General features: G+C 62.2%; 2 protein-coding genes across 5 annotated transcripts in view; both read left to right on the forward strand.

Moving 5' to 3' along the window:
- ST3GAL3 (ST3 beta-galactoside alpha-2,3-sialyltransferase 3) overlaps nucleotides 1–1,815 on the forward strand; it is a 195,811-nt gene extending 193,996 nt beyond the window's left edge. For all 4 annotated transcript variants that reach the window (XM_056130874.1, XM_056130872.1, XM_056130873.1 and 1 more), the window contains one exon: nucleotides 1,410–1,815. In XM_056130874.1, the coding sequence (XP_055986849.1) occupies nucleotides 1,410–1,499 (90 nt within the window). In that variant the 3' untranslated portion in view covers nucleotides 1,500–1,815. The remainder of the gene's footprint in view (nucleotides 1–1,409) is intronic.
- A 2,656-nt stretch (nucleotides 1,816–4,471) lies between these two features.
- Nucleotides 4,472–6,705, forward strand: ARTN (artemin). Its single transcript, XM_056130981.1, has 4 exons — nucleotides 4,472–4,525; nucleotides 5,723–5,784; nucleotides 5,986–6,124; nucleotides 6,221–6,705. The coding sequence occupies exons 2-4, from the start codon at nucleotides 5,725–5,727 to the stop codon at nucleotides 6,703–6,705; spliced, it is 684 nt and encodes a 227-aa protein (XP_055986956.1). The 5' UTR covers nucleotides 4,472–4,525; nucleotides 5,723–5,724.
- The last annotated feature ends 8,879 nt before the right edge of the window (nucleotides 6,706–15,584 follow it).

The raw sequence follows: 15,584 nt of genomic DNA on the forward strand, positions 1-15,584 counted from the left end.
CCCGCCCATGGCTTGGAAACGGGTCTCAGAGATGGTATCTCTCCAGCCTGAAATGTTTCACTTGGTTTTCTCCCCAAGATAAGGAGCGTGTATTTATTATCATAATACCATTATCACACGTAAAAAAAATGTAACAGTAATTCCTTAATATCATCAGATAGCTAGTCCTCTCAACTCAAGGTGCCTCCCGGGGGGCGTCGGCGGAACTGGCTCCTGCGATTGGCTGCCGCTCCCTAGGGGGGCGGGATGCAGGAGGAGCCTCACGAGGACCCCCCCATCCTCCCACCCCACCCCCACCCCCCGCAGCAGGCCGTGTCCCCCAGGAGCCTGAGCAGTGGAGGGAATTCTGTGTGCCTGTCAGCTGGGAAAGGTTGGGACTGTTGATGCCCCCACCCAACAAGAGAGGACGGGGGGGGGGGGGGGTGCCCGGGTGGGCAGTAGTTGCCCATGAAACAGCTGGAATACGGCTGTTGACTCCTAGCATGCTCTGCTTATTCCTTCATGTCCAGTTGACACTTTTTCAATTCTTTTTTTTTTTCTTTTTGGGTCACACCTGGCAGTGCACAGGGATTACTCCTGGCTCTGCACTCAGGAGTCACTCCTGGTGGTGCTCGGGGGACCATATGGGATGCTGGGAATCGAACCCGGGTCGGCCGCGTGCAAGGCAAACGCCCTACCCGCTGTGCTATCTCTCCGGCCCCACTTTTTCAATTCTTTGGGCGGAGGCGGGGAGCAAGTGTTGAGACCCCCGTTACAATACATGCATAGCACCTGCTCGACCCCTGAGCCGCATCCCCAGCCTTCCCGCCTCTGAGGGACCCTGTCTCCCCCCTGGGGAGGAAGAAAGGGAGCCAGAGCGGTGGGTGGGCAGGAGAGGCGGGCAGGCAGAGCGTTGCCCTGTAATCCGAAGTCATCGTGACGAACCTCGCGGCCCCGGCCCCGGTCTGGAGGCCGGTTTCAGGGTTTCGTCAGCTGCCGGGGGCTGAGGGGAGGATTACATCAGGGCTGACATGACTAAGCCACCCAGCCCCCAGGCCAGGGCCGGACCCAGTGACTCAGATGCCTGTCCCCCAGGTGCCCCGGGACTGGGCGCCTCCTGGGGAGGGGAGGTAGCCGGGGTCTGTGGAACCAGTTGGGAGAGCTCCTCTCTCCTGGCGCCTGAGGAAGGGGCGAGGGGGCGGCAGGGTCATTTCCTCCAGCTCCAGGGAGGGGAGGAGGCTGGCCTCGAAGGGGCCTCCTGGCATGCTGCACCATCACTTCTGGCTGGCCCAGTCGGTGACACACATCTGCCCTCGGCTTGCCACACTCAGCTGCTGAGGGTGGGGATGTGAGGGGCCTCCAGGGACCGGGCCCGGCCCCGGGCACCGCCAACGGCCCCCCTGACCCCTTCTCCATCTCTCTCCTTCCAGTCCTGGACACACAACATTCAGCGAGAGAAAGAGTTTCTTCGCAAGCTGGTCAAAGCCCGTGTCATCACCGACCTCACCAGTGGCATCTGAGGTGGACCCGGCACACGGCCACACAGGCCCACAGGCATCACCAGAGCGAGAAACCGCCACGGCCACGGCCTCGGCCTCGGCCTGGCCAGGCCTGAGAGGCGCAGGCGTCTTCGGACCCAGAGGAGGACAGCCAGGGGGACCCAGAGGGTCGCGAGGCTGAGCCTGGCAGCCCAGCTGTGCCCGGCAGCCCAGCGTGCCACGCCGGAGGTGGGACAGCGGGCAGCGAGGCGACTGCTGGAATCATTTCTCCAATCAGTGTTTCGTGTATTACCATTTTGTGAACTCGGAAGTGGGGCGTGGGGGGGAGGGATAATTTATTTTTAAATCAGGTTGGAGATTTTCTTCGGGCCACTTGCCTTGCAGGAGGCGGGCCACCAGAGGGCCCATGGGCAGTGGTGCCATGACCGACCTCCCCAGGAGGGGGGCCTCGGCGCTGCCAGCCCCCTACCCCTTGTGAACACTTTGGCCTTTGGCGGTAAGAAGACGAGGTGCCCTTCCTCTCTGCCCCCGGCCGTGCCACTGGGAAGCTCTGGAGCCATCCTTGACGCCAATGAGACAGCCCCGGCCCGAGGGCTGGGGACCCGCAGGGAGCTCGCCTGGCGGCCCCTGGCCCAGACACTCCGCTGGGTCTCAGCGGGTCTCAGCGGCGAGCGTGCTGGGGCTCTGGGCTCTGCCTTTCGTTTCGCCTGGACCGGAAGGGAATGAGGCCCAAAGATCTTCCCCGGCTGTGGCAGCGAGCCTCACAGCCATCATGGAAGCAATAAAGCTCTTCCCTGACCCTGCCTCCGTGCCTGCTCCAGGTTTCCAGAAGATTCTGGGGGATGGGGAGGATCGGGGGAGGGGGGCGGCGGCAGAGGCGGGGGCGGGGGGGGGGGCGGTTGCCGCGAAGCAGCTATGCTGAACCCAAGTACTGTCCCCACAACAGGCCCTGGGCCCCTTTCTTGTCAACTGTCAGAGCTGGATAGTGACTTAGCGACTCCCAGAGCTTCCCGGTCGCTCTTTGCTTCTCATGAATGAAGTTCCATCTCGGGCACCAAAATGTCAGAGCCAGAGGGTGGGACTCAAAGCTTCCCACCACCCTGGACTTGCGGCCTCGTCACCTACCCAGAGGGGGGCAGGGAGGCGCCGCTGCCACCCCAGTCAGCAGTCCCGCCGGCCCTGAACCCTGGTGCGGTGCCTCCTCGTGAGCCAGAGGGCCAAGCCCACCCCCAAGCCCGCAGTGGTGTGCAGCTCTGCAGCACGGTCCCTGAGCACCGCGTTGCCCCCTGCAGTTGTACGGCGGCAGTGGCCACGCGCCCCAGGGTGCAGGTGGCCTCCCTGGCTGGCGGGGGCGGGAGGCAGTGAAGCAGTTTCCTTCACAGCCCAGGCACGCCGTCCCACGGCGCCGCCGCTCGGCGCTGGCAGCACCCCAGGGCCACATGTGCCGATTCCGATTCCGGGCAGTGCACATGCCGCCCCTGGACTGTGATTCAGGGCTGGGGTGGGGCCCGGATGTGGGTAGCTTTCAAAGGTCCACAGGTGGCTCTGAGGCATAGCTCGGGATTAGCTGGTCCACACACGTTCGTCCGTCCGCTGGGCACGCTCATCCCCACCCACGGCTCCCCACTGCCAGTTTAGGTCACAGTTCCCCAGCTGCCGTCTCCGGCCCAGCTCACGCCACGGCGCCACAGGCTACAGAGTCAGCTGCGTCCTGAACATTCTCGCCGCCTCCCCCGGCACTCACCCCCCTCCGTGGCCACAGGGGGGGCAGGCCTGTCCCTCTGTCCATTCTTAAGCCACATCCTCAGGCCCCAGCTGAGCTTTCAGAAGGGTGTGGAAGCCCCCCCCCAAGAGCACCCGCAGCCCCTCTGACCTCCCAACTCCCCTCCCCAGCAGCCAGGCTCCTGGCTGAAATACTCGAGTTCTGCGGTGGTCCCCAGAGTCACAGGGGGTGCACCAGACTCTCCCAGGGAGCCCGGGGGACCCTGCTCTTCCCTCCATCCACAATGCTCACCGCCCCCCCTTCCCACCCCTGCCAACTCCAACCAATGTCCACCTCCCCTCACCTTCCCCATGGGGTGGGCAGGGCCATGGGCTAGCCCAGAGGGGAGCAGGGCGCCCCGAGAGTGGGTCCAGCCTTCAGACGCCTGGAGCAGGCCTTCGGGCCCCAAGTCGCTTGAGTCTGATGAGAGAAGAAAGGATCGGAGACCTCAGAGATGAACCCCACAGGCCGGCAGCCCCAGACAGGGACTGTCCCCTCCCTGCCCGCCCTCACTCCCCCTCTCCCGCCCTCGGCCCAGCCTCCCAACTCCCTACTTGGAGCGTCTACAGACTCAACGCCCAGACTCCTCGCCTCTCCACCGCCCGCCCGTCCGGGTCTCCACTCTGCGCCCGGGGGTCCCAGCCCAGCATCTCCTCCCCACCCTCCCTCGGGGGACCCGGCAGGGCCAGGGGGGGCACTGGATCCTGGCGGGCACTGCAGCCAGGTGAGCCTGGAAGGTGGGGCGGGGCGGGGGCGCTCTGGGCCCCACCCCACCCCAGGATCGGGTGACGCCGGGGCTGGAATTTGACACCGGACGGCAGCGCGGCGGGCATGAGGCTGCGGAGGGATGGAGCTGGGCTCGGCCCCCAGACACAGCCCACGGGCCCCGCCAGCAGCAGGTCCCCCGGGCCCCCACCCTCGCTGCGCCCAGGACCCAGCACGCTGCACCCGTGGTAAGCCGGCCCCCTCCCTTCGGCCGGGGAGCGGCGGGATGACCCCCTCCCCTCCATCACCTCCCCCTCGCCTGGGCCCTCTACACGGCTCTCCGCCCCTCCCAACTCTCAGTCCCTCTTGTCGCGTATCGGACGGCGCGGGCCCTGCCAGCCCGCGGTAACGCCAGCCCCCCGCTGCTGCTCCAGGGCCCAGACTGGCTGCCAAGACCACGCTGTTGGCTAAAGAGGTACAGCCAGGTGCCCCGGCCCGGGCACGGGCCTCCCAGGCTGCAGGGCCACAGCCAGCGCTGACCCCAGCAGAGGCCCGCAGAGCAGAGCCCAGAGCCTCCGTGGTGAGTAGCCAGCTGTGGGCAGCGGGGGAAGCAAGGCTTGGAGGAACAAGTGGCCCCAGATGTCCAGGCAGGAGAAGGGGCCCCCAGCTGCCCTCAAGGGAGCTGCTCCCGGGCTCCCCCTAGTGCAGGGGCCTCGTGCTGCCTGGTCCAGCTTTCCCTCAGCCTGGGAGGGCACTCGCCAGCTCCCCGGGGCCAGCTGCGTGCGCAGGGGAGAACTGGCCAAGCTCCCGGTGGAGGGTGGCGGCAGACAGGTTTCCCGTGTGCTAGGGTGCAGGGATCCAGGTGACAGCTGGGACCCAAGGGCTGGAGAGCTCCCGAGGGCTCGTGTGAGGATCGCGGGGTGCTTGGCAGGGTGCGGATCACAAAGACTGCTGGACCAGGGAAGGACAGTTCAACAGGGAACCCAGCTCCTTGGAGCCAAGCGGAGCCAACCTGCCAGAGCCACAGGAAGCAGGGGGGGGCGGGGGTTGGGGTGCATGTGTGCGCGGGGAAGGGAACCTGGATCCCCGGGGTGGCTCTGGTCTGAGATCAGGGCTGGTAGGGAGGCCTGGCTGGCCCTCCTGGGAGCGGCGGTGGCCAGACTGGCTGAGGGTAGGCGGAAGCCCACCCCTCTTTAGTCTGCAGGCTGGGCTGCTGCTGCCCCCTGGTGGCCAGAGGAAGCCATAGCCCAGAACCCACCATCAGAGGTATCTGCGGTCAGGAGATAAAACTAGGGTGATGCTGGGGTGAGTCCAGGCAGAGTCCACCGAGGCTCAAGGTGCAGCAGTGCTGGGGAGGGGCCTCGCTGCCCAGACAACCAGCAAGCGTCCGGCCTCTCCAGGCCACCGCGCCTGAGGGGCAGAGAGAGACTCTTAGAAGGACCAAGGCTGGCCCTCTCCGGGCTCATCCTGCCAGCAGCAGCCCCGAAGCCCAGGTCAGGAAGGTCCTGGACCGAGACCGAGGCAGTGGCGGGGCTGCCCTGCACCTGGCTTGCTCCTCTGGAAAGAACTGTGGGGACTGGAACTCTGGACCCCCACATGGTCAGCGTCTCCAGGCAGCTACCCCACCCCTTCCGGGGCCGCGTCCAGCTCTCCAGGCCGCTCACCTGGAGGAGTGGAAGGATGACCACCCAGAAGAGAACTCTGTGTCCCAGCTGCCTGACCAGGAGGGTGGGGGAACGGCTGGACCCTGGCTGATGGGGTCTCCTGCTCTTGACAGAGATGGAACCCGGACGCGCGGGGCCTGGTGCCCTACCCCGCTGGCCACGGCGTCGAAGGCAGGTGAGTGGTTCTGCGAAGGTGCCCCGCCCAGGAGGGAGGTCTCGGGGTCCGGCCCGGGGGACCGGGCACCAGGAGAAGGTGCCCCCCTCCGGGTGAACCCAGAACCCGGGTGGACCCCTCCTTCCCGAGCCCCCCGCGCCCCGCCAGGGGCCCCTCCTCTCCAGAGCCCGCCTGGACGCGCCCCGCCTTGTCTCTGCGCAGTCGGCCCTGTGGCCCACCCTGGCCGCGCTGGCCCTGCTGAGCAGCGTCGCCGAGGCGTCCCTGCGCCCCGCGCCCCGCAGCGCCATCCCCCGCCAGGGCCCGGTGCCCGCGCTGACGTCCCCCGCCAGCCCCGCGGCCGGTAGGTGCGCGGGCGCGGGGGGGCCGGGCGCGGGGGCGCGCGCGCGGGGGGCCGGGCGCGGGTGGTCATCCCCCGGTGACTCGCTCTCCTCCGCAGGGGCCCGCGGCGGCCGCGTGTGCGGCGGAAGAGCCCGGCGGCCGCCGCCCCCGCCGCCCCGGCCCGCGCCCCCGCCGCCCGCGCCCGCGCCCGCGCCCGCGCCCCCGCGGGGAGCCCGCACGGCGCGGGCCGGGGGCCGGGCGGGCCGCGCGGGCCGGGGCGGCCGGGCGCGGTCGGCGGCGCGGGGCTGCCGCCTGCGCTCGCAGCTGGTGCCGGTGCGCGCGCTGGGCCTGGGCCACCGCTCGGACGAGCTGGTGCGGTTCCGCTTCTGCAGCGGCTCGTGCCGCCGCGCCCGCGCCCAGCACGACCTGAGCCTGGCGCGCCTGCTGGCCGCCGGGGCGCTGCGGCCGCCGCCCGGCTCGCGGCCGGTCAGCCAGCCCTGCTGCCGCCCCACGCGCTACGAGGCCGTCTCCTTCATGGACGTGAACAGCACCTGGAGGACCGTGGAGCGCCTCTCGGCCACCGCCTGCGACTGTCTGGGCTGAGGCTGGCCCAGGGGACGGCTGGCCCGCGCCCCGCGCACCCCGGGCACGCCCGCGGCGCCCACGCGCCGACCCAGGACCCAGGACCCAGGACCCAGGACTCAGGACAGCGCCTCTGGCACGCGCCCTCCGCCCAGGGCCGGCGGGACAGACGCGGGGTGGGAGGTGACGCCGGACGCAGTGGCTGAGCTGGAGTGGGCCTTGGACCCGCTTCCGGGAGCTGGACCCCTATTTATTATTTCTAACTTATTTATTTACTTCTGCCTGCTCGTGTCAGCTCCTTTCCTGGGCCGGCCGTGGGGGCTGGAGGGATAGAAGCAGGATGGGGGGCCAGGCCTCCCCCTCACGCTCCCGGTGTCAGGCCCACCGGGCTGTTCAGGGCCCACCTGACCCAGTCGCTCTGGGACAAGGGGGCCGAGAACCCCACCCAGCAGAGTGCAGTGACCAACGTAGCACCTTGGGACTAGGGCAAGTGAAGACACGCCCATGCACAGACCCCAGCAGTGCGGTGCAGGAGACCCATCTTGGGGATCTTGCTTAGTGGGTAAAGCTGGAAGAACCCCTGAGCATCCCCGAGTATCCTTTATCAGTGTCCTGTCCCCAGGCCAAAGCTCCCAGGTAAAGGGTCCAGCTGGGGGCTGGAGAGATAGTACAGCGGGAAGGGTGCTTGCTTTACACGTGACCGACCTGGGTTCTATCCCTGACATCCCATTTGTTCTCCCGAGCACTGCCAGGGGTGACTCCTGAGTGCAGATCCAGGACTAACCACCCCCCGCGTATTGCGGGGTGTAGCCCTCACGCTACAGGCCCTGAGAGGCATGAGCTGGGAAGAGGACACGAGGCTGGTCTGGGGGTGCTAAAGCCCAGAGCACCCCTGGATCCGATGGCAGGAAATGACCTGGAGATAAACAAGGTTTGTGGATGGGTTCGATAATGTATTGATTAAGCACCTCCTCTCTGTCACTCGGGCAGCCCCCAGGAAGTCAGGAGGGACAGGGCTATGACCCCTGCCGAGAGTGCAAGCCAGGAGAGACAGCCAACGATGAGGCAGAGCTTTCCTTCCGACTTGGCAGAAGTGTGAAAAATAACAAGAATGGGAGAGGTGGTCACCCGCATCCGGCAGGAAGCGGGGGTTGGGGCCACCCCACTGTCCACACCATTCCCGGGTCATCCCCCTTGACTCAGGATGGGTCCTGGGGTGGCTCGTTCCCGGGACTTGGAATGTGTTCAGCGTGGCTTCACGTGGAAATCAACGGGGACATGTGTTTGGGAAGGATGCTGATTCCGAGCACCCTGACAGGGGCTGTGGGAGAGGGGGAGGTCCGGGCTGGGGGTGGGGGTGGGGGCTGGGCTGCTGTAAGCCTTGCAACCTGCGGCTAGAGAGCACCCTGAAAGCAAGGCAGTTTGAGGGTGGGATTCCTCAGACTTTTGACACTGTTCTGGAACCCCCCCAACCCTTGCTTGCAATAGGGCCCCGGTGCCTGTCTATTCAGGCATGGGGGGTCCTTCACCCCCACCAGAGCACAGCAGACATGTCTGCTGCCGTGTCATGGTGAGATAAGAGGTTGTGAGCATGCCCAAACTCTTGGAGCTCTGTTGCCCTCCAGAACCTCCTTGACCCCTTCACTGACTCACAATAACACCCCACACCCAATGCCACAGCTTGCGGTCAGCTCACCAAGGCCTAAACTGTGGTAGCGGCAGCGGCCAGCGGCCCTTGAGTTCCCGGGTTTTGCAGATAGGGCCTAGACCTAGTGCCTGGACTCACCTCCAAGCCTTCCAATCCTGCTCCTCCTCGGGGGACAGCTTTGCTCTCCGCCTCTTAAAGGGCGGGTTTCCTGGCTGCTGTGTCCCCACCGTGTTCATCAGCAAGTGGCCAGGCTGGAGCCCAGCCCCACAGTCCTGATTCTCATCACTGCCCAAAGGCGGTCAGCTCTGGCCACTCAAGTCTGCCTCTGGGCTCTAGAGAGACTGTACCCAACATCTCACGCAATGAAATAGCTTTTCCTATTGCAGCTGGCCTCTCATTCACATCTCAGAGCAACCCACATCTCTCTCTCTCTCTCTCTTTTTGTTTCTGGGTCATACCTGGTGGTGCTCAAGGGCATGTCCCAGCAGGGTGCTTAGGGGTCCCTCCCTGGCAGTGCTCGGGATCCTGTGGTGTCAGAGATCAAACCCAGGACTACTGCATCCGAAGCACGTGCTCCAGCCGGTTGGTTCCTTCTCCAGTCTCCCAAATCCCTCTTTTGTGGAGATGGGGAGGAGGGGAGAGGATTTGAGGCCACACCTGCAGTGCTCAGGCCTTACTCCTGGCTCTGTGCTCAAGGTTTGCACCTCAGGGGACCATATAGTGATCAAACCGGGGTCCTCAGAGTACAAGGCAAGTGCCCTATCAATTAGGGCTCTATTTAAAAAATAATTTAAGAAAACTATTTAACCCAAAGGAAATTAGCTGCAGCTTCTCTGTCTACCACTAAGCAGAGAACCCGGCACATGACCACACCAGGCAGAGCACTCAGCTCCGGGGGCCCCAGTGCCTTATTTTTTTTCTTTTGTTTTGGGGTCACACTTGGTAATGCTCAGGGATAAATCCTGGCTCTGCACTCAGGAATTACTCCTGGCAGTGCTTGGGGACACAGAAGGGGCGTTGGATCCAACCTGAGTCGACCGTGCAGAGGACAAGCACCCCACCCGCTGTACTCTCTCCAGCCCCGGTGTCTCAAATACCGAAGCTCACCGCCTAGTTGAGCAGCCTTCACAGAACTAAGGGATGTTTTCTCCAACAGTATCAAGTTGCAAGACAGAAAACTACAGGCCACTTTACAAGGCATTTTTTCTGGCTTTGGGAAACACCCCAAATGGTTCTTGTATTTGGAGGGGGTCACACTTGGTGGTACTCCGGGATTACTCCTGGCTCTGCACTGAGGAATTACTCCTCATGGTGCTTAGGGAGACCATATGGAATGCTGGAGGTCAAACTCAGGTTGGCTGGACGCAAGGCAAGCGCCTACCTGCTGTCCTATCACTCAGGTCCATCACCTAAAACTTCTGTATCAGTTTGTTTCAGTCGGGAATCCCAGTTCAGGGTTCCCCGTGCTCCTTGCTAATGCAGCATCCTCCTCTCTGACCCAGGGATTTCCGCAGCTAACCTGCGTCTAGTGCCTCGGGAAATAGTGCTTGAAGACAGGCCAACTGAGGCTTCCTTGGAAAAACTGTGGGGTAATGAAGCAGGAGGTCAGAGAAAAGACCTATAACGTGTGCCATCTGAGAGCATCTTTCTTGTTCATGGGAGGCAGGGTTCTAAGCCTATCCTGGGTTGGTTAGTCTCTAAAGAATCCAGTGAAGTCCAGGGCTGGGGCTACTACTCTCTGTGCAGGAGTGACCCCTGGCAGTGTTTGGGTGACCCTACGCAGGGCTGGGGATGTGAACCAGAGTCACCACTGCCGCAACAGTCACATGCAAGGCAAGTGCCTTCCCTCCTGTATCGGTCCTGCCCCAGGAAGTCGTATTTTTAGCATGTGGCAGAGGCACAATGAGGGAAGGGAGGTCATGAGTTCGGAGGTGGCCGGGACACCTTTAGAGGGCGAGGAGGCTGTTAGTAGCTGGACACCAGGACCTGGAAGCAGCAGTGTCTGGGCCAGAGAGACAAAGGAGTCACAGCTCAAAGCCAAAGGGGAGGAGAGATCACAACAGATACAAGGAGAGGTGGCTATGGCCCAAGAGCTCAGGTTTAGGAAGCAGGGAGAGGGCCAGGAAGAGAGCTCAGTGGTTAGGGGACTGTGCTCTGTATGTGCCTCTGTCTGCACGCAAGTTGGAACCCCAGCACCTCGTGGCTCTTGCTTAGAGCACGGCCAGGTGTTCCCAGAGGATGAGCAATGCCAGGGTGGCCCTGGTGGGCCCTGGCACCACAGGGCTTATGCAATTCCATGTCCTCAGACACAAGCAGTGGCTTATTCAGGTGGACGAGTATTGCTGGGAGTGGCCCCTATACCCCATGAGCACAGCTTGGGAGGGAGAGTTACCTCCTACCACCATCCTTCAAAAAGAAACAGGGGCTGGAGCGATAGCACAGCGGGTAGGGCGTTTGCCTTGCACGCGGCCAAAGGGGGTTCGATTCCCAGCATCCCATAGGGTCCCCTGAGCACCGCCAGGAGTAATTCCTGAGTGCAGAGCCAGGAGTAACCCCTTTGCATCGATGGGTGTGACCCAAAAAGTAAAGGTAAGGTAAAGGTAAAGGCCCTCCCGTTGATCGTCGATTTGCTCGAGCGGGCCCAGTAACGTCTCCATTGGAGACTTTGTTGTTACTGTGTCTGGCATATCGAATACTCTCGGTAGCTTGCCGGGCTCTCCGAGAGGGGCGGAGGGACCCAAAAAGAAAAAAAAATAAAAAGAAACAGAGAGAGTAAGAGAAATAAACCCAGGAGACCAGGAAGGAGAAAAGGAACAGTCACATCGTTAGGTAAAAAAGACAATACAAGAGAGTAGTATATTTAGTCAGAGAGACAGTACAGGGTTTAAGGTGCTTGTCCAGCTTGATCCCCAGCACTATCTATGGTCCGCTCAACACTGCCAGGTGTGATCTCTGAGTCCAGAGCTAGAGGTAAGCACTGAGCACCACCAGGTGTGGTCCCAAAACACCCCCACCCCTGCCAAATGAAGCAGACATAAGAAAGCTCCTCAAGAAGGGGGCTGGAGGCCTGGGCTTGACCACTGACACTGCTGGTCCCTGAGTATAGAGCTGGGAGGAACGCCCAGCACTTCCAGGTGTGGCCCAACCACCGCAGGAGTAGAGGGGAGTCGTCAACAGCATTGAATGCAATAGCAAAACCAGATCACGTAAGAATACAAATTTCAGGGGCCGAGATAGCTCAGTGGGTAAGGTATTTGCCTCGCACATGGTCAACCCAGGTTCGATCCTCAGCACCCCATATGGTCCGCCTAGCCCAGCCAGGAGTGATGCCTGAGTACAGAGCCAGGAGTAAGCCCTGAACTCTGCCAGGTATGGCACTAAATAATAATAATAATAATAATAATTTGACCTAGGTGAAGTTTGTGACGCAAACTCAGGAATCATTTGGTTCATGAATCTTGGTTTCTTTTTGAGGAGTGAGGTCAATGTTGGGGCCAGGACTGATGTGCTCAGAGATGAATGTTGGAGGTACTCAGGGAACCTGACGCAATGCCAGAATCGCTTATGTGGTGTCGGGAGGTGACCTGTGACCAGCCATGTGCAAGGCAAGCACCTTATCCCCTGTCTTACCTCTCCAGCTTTGGTGATGTGAAATGTGGCTTCTCTCTCTGCTGGGGAACCCTGACCCTCCGCATGAGAATATGGCCATGAACTGGAAGCAGAAAGAAAATGCACGGGGCTTTGTTCAGAAACCATCTGCTTGTCCTTCCCTGGGAAAAGGACTTCTTCTATTTGTTTGTTTTTGAGCCAAAGTCATCAGTGCTTGGGGTCTACTTCCAGCACTAGGTCTTCTCTTTTATTGGGGGCCGGGGGTAGGGAGGGAGTGGGTCACTCACAGTGGTGCTTAGAGGATCATACGGTGCAAGGGACAGAACGTGCAGGGGATGGAACGTGGGGCTCCTGCATGTGAAGCAGGTGCTCACCCCACTGAGCCATCCCCTGGCCCTGTTCTCATTTTATACTGAGTGAAGACAGGAGAGATGATACAGCAGAAGAGGGACTTGACTTGCATGGGGCCGACCCAGGTTCGCTTTCTGGCACCCCATATGGTCCCTTGAGCCTTGCCAGAAGTGATCCCAGAGCACAGACTCGGGAGCACTGAGTACAGAGCCAGGTGAGGCCAAGGTCATGGAGCAAAGATGGGTTTTGAACACAGGTCTGAAACCAGAATGGTGCTCTCCAGCCTTCTCCACTCCCCTATCAACCTCAGTGAAATCTCTAGTCAGCGCTGAGTCGGGGAATTTCATATTCCTAAACACAGACTGGAATCAGTTACTTCATTGTGGCTTTCTGATTTTCCTTCTCAATGTTCCCCGTCTCTCTTTCTGTCCTTTTTTTTGGGGGGGGGAGGTGGAAGAGAGGGGCTCCGGGAACACCCAGCAGTGCTCAGGGGTTACTCCTGGCTCTGCATTCAGGAGTCACTCCTGATGTTGTTTGGGGACCATATAGGATACCCGGTTGGCCACATGCAAGGCAAGAGCCCTTCTCTCTCTACTATCTCTCTGGCCCGTCTTTTTGTTCTTTCCTCTTCAATTTGTCCTACATTCTGTAGTCAGAGTCTTATAAAATGCAACTCTGAACACAGGGGTCGTCAGCAATCCCCTCATGTTGCACTTAGGGAAAAGTCCAAACTCTGAGGAGCTAGAGTTCCCAACTTGTCTTGGCAGCCTTGTCGCTGACACCCATCTCCTCCAGGGATTTCCTCAGTCACAAGTGCTTTTGGGGGTAGCGGGGGCCTCCCCAGGAGTGCTGGGAACCATTAGAGCCACACCTGATCATTCTTGGGCCATGCAGCACCTGGAATAGAACCCAGACTCGTCAGCCATATATCCCCTTAAACCAAACACATTTCGGGGCATTTGGGGCCACACTCGGTTGTGCTCAGGGATCACTCCTGGAACCAAATATGGTGCCAGGGGTTGAACCCAGTCTGCCTCATGCAGGAAAGCGACTTACTTACATGTTACACTGTCTCTCCAGCCTCCCCCATAAACACTTTTTGACACAGATAGGACATAGATTCCCACTGGATTTTGCTTGCCAGTTAATCAAGTTGTCCCTTCTACCCAGCCTCTATTCTTCAAGTGCAGATCAAGTTTCTCCTCCTCCAGGAAGCCTCAGCCACCTCTTCTTACGGATTGTCAATGCCAGCTTCCTCCACTGCACAAAGTATAATGAGCCTCTCCTTTCCCTCTGTGCCGTTCACAAAGTGGATCAGTCGACAAGGGGAGGGGTCCGAGCAGGGGACGTGGGTTTGAACAGATCAGACCGGCCTCTGCTACCTGGAGTGTCCAGGGACAAGAAAACCAGCGGTGTTTCCTCACCTGCTATGGTGACTGCGTGCGTCCTCCACTTGGAGTTCAGGGACACGAATCACGATCCCTAGCACTGAAGTGGGAGCCCTTCTAATTGCTGATTACTAACCCCTTCTAATTACTGAGAAGAGCCAGCGCTGCCAGACACCCGAGGAATTCTCCGAGCACTGTCCATGGTATGCAGTTTCCTGGTCTCTTACTGGATGATCCCGGGGGGCTGTCCTTTTCAATTCAGAGGCGCGACAGACTCTCGCTCCTGAGAATCGTGCTAAAGCCTTCTACCCAGAAGGCCCCTTTCCGGGGCCACAGGATACGCCCTTCCCGGAGCACCGGTGACCTGCCTCTCTCACCCCTCCCTAACAGACAGACAGACAGACAGACACACACACACACCACACACACACACACCCCTTTTCCGACTTCCCGGAGCACCGGTGACCTGCCTCTCTCGCCCCTCCCTAATACACACAGACACCACACCACACACACACACACACACCCCTTTTCCGTCTTCCCGGAGCACTGGTGACCTGCCTCTCTCGCCCCCCCTAACACACACACACACACACACACACACACCCTCTCTCGCCCCCCCAACACACACACACACACACACACCCTCTCTCGCCCCCCCCTAACACACACACACACACACACACACACACCCCTTTTCCGTCTTCCCGGAGCACCGGTGACCTGCCTCTCTCGCCCCCCCTAACACACACACACACACACACACACACACACACACACACCCTCTCTCGCCCCCCCTAACACACACACACACACACACACACACACACACACCCCTTTTCCGTCTTCCTGGAGCCCCGGTGACCTGCCTCTCTCGCCCCTCCCTAATACACACAGACACCACACACCCCACACACACACACACACACACACACACACACACACCTTTTCCGTCTTCCCGGAGCACCGGTGAACCTGCCTCTCTCGCCCCCCCCAACACACACACACACACACACACACACACACACCCCTTTTCCTTTTCCGTCCATCCACCTGGGCCCCACCTCCAGCCCCCGGTCCTTGGAGCAGCCACGTTTTCCTCGGGAGCTGCCCTGCAGCGACCCCCACGGGTCGGACCCGCGGGCGGGCGCACTCGGCGCCGGGGCTGGGCCGGCGGCCCACCCACCTCCCGCGCCCCCACCCACGTGCTCCGGGCCTCCGCGGCCGGACTACATTTCCCAGCGCGCACCGCGGCGGGGCCTCAGCCCGGCGGGGGCCTCGAGCGGCGCGCCGCACCGTCGCCTGCTCGGGGACGCGCAGACACCGGCGGGCGCGAGGACAGGACCAGAGACCCGGAATGCGTTTCCGCGCAGTTCCGCCGGGCCGTGCTGGGCTGCGCCGGGCCGGGTCGGGCCAGGGCCGGCGGCGGGGGAGACGCCGCCCGAGTCGGCCGTGCCGGGCACAGACAGGCGCCCGGGGCAGCCCGCGCCGCGCCGAGGTCCCCGCCCCGTCCCGGCCGGGCCGGCTCGCCTGTCAGTCACTGGGGCGGCGGCGGCGGCGGCGGGGCCGGATCCGGCGGCGGCGGCGAGACGCGAGCGGGCCCGACCGGCCGCGGGGACCCCGCCGCACGCAGCCCCAACTCCCCGGAGCCTCCGCCCCGGCCTCGCGGAGCCGCGTCCCCGCGCCGCGCCGGACGCCTCCGGGACCCGCGACCGGCCCCCTCGCTCCCCGGTGGTCCCCCACCCCGGTGACCTCCTCCCGGCCGGAGCCTCCGCCGGGCCGGGGCGTTGCGGGGACAGGCCCGCGACCCGGTGACCCCGCAAGCCAGGGGTCCCCTCGCCGGCCGCCCTGCTCGATGAGCCCCTGCCCCCCGATCCTGGCCGCGGGGCTGTGACCGGCCGCTG

This window comes from Sorex fumeus, unplaced genomic scaffold (genome assembly GCF_029834395.1).
Source record: "Sorex fumeus unplaced genomic scaffold, SorFum_2.1 ptg000082l, whole genome shotgun sequence".
NCBI lineage: Eukaryota > Metazoa > Chordata > Mammalia > Eulipotyphla > Soricidae > Sorex > Sorex fumeus.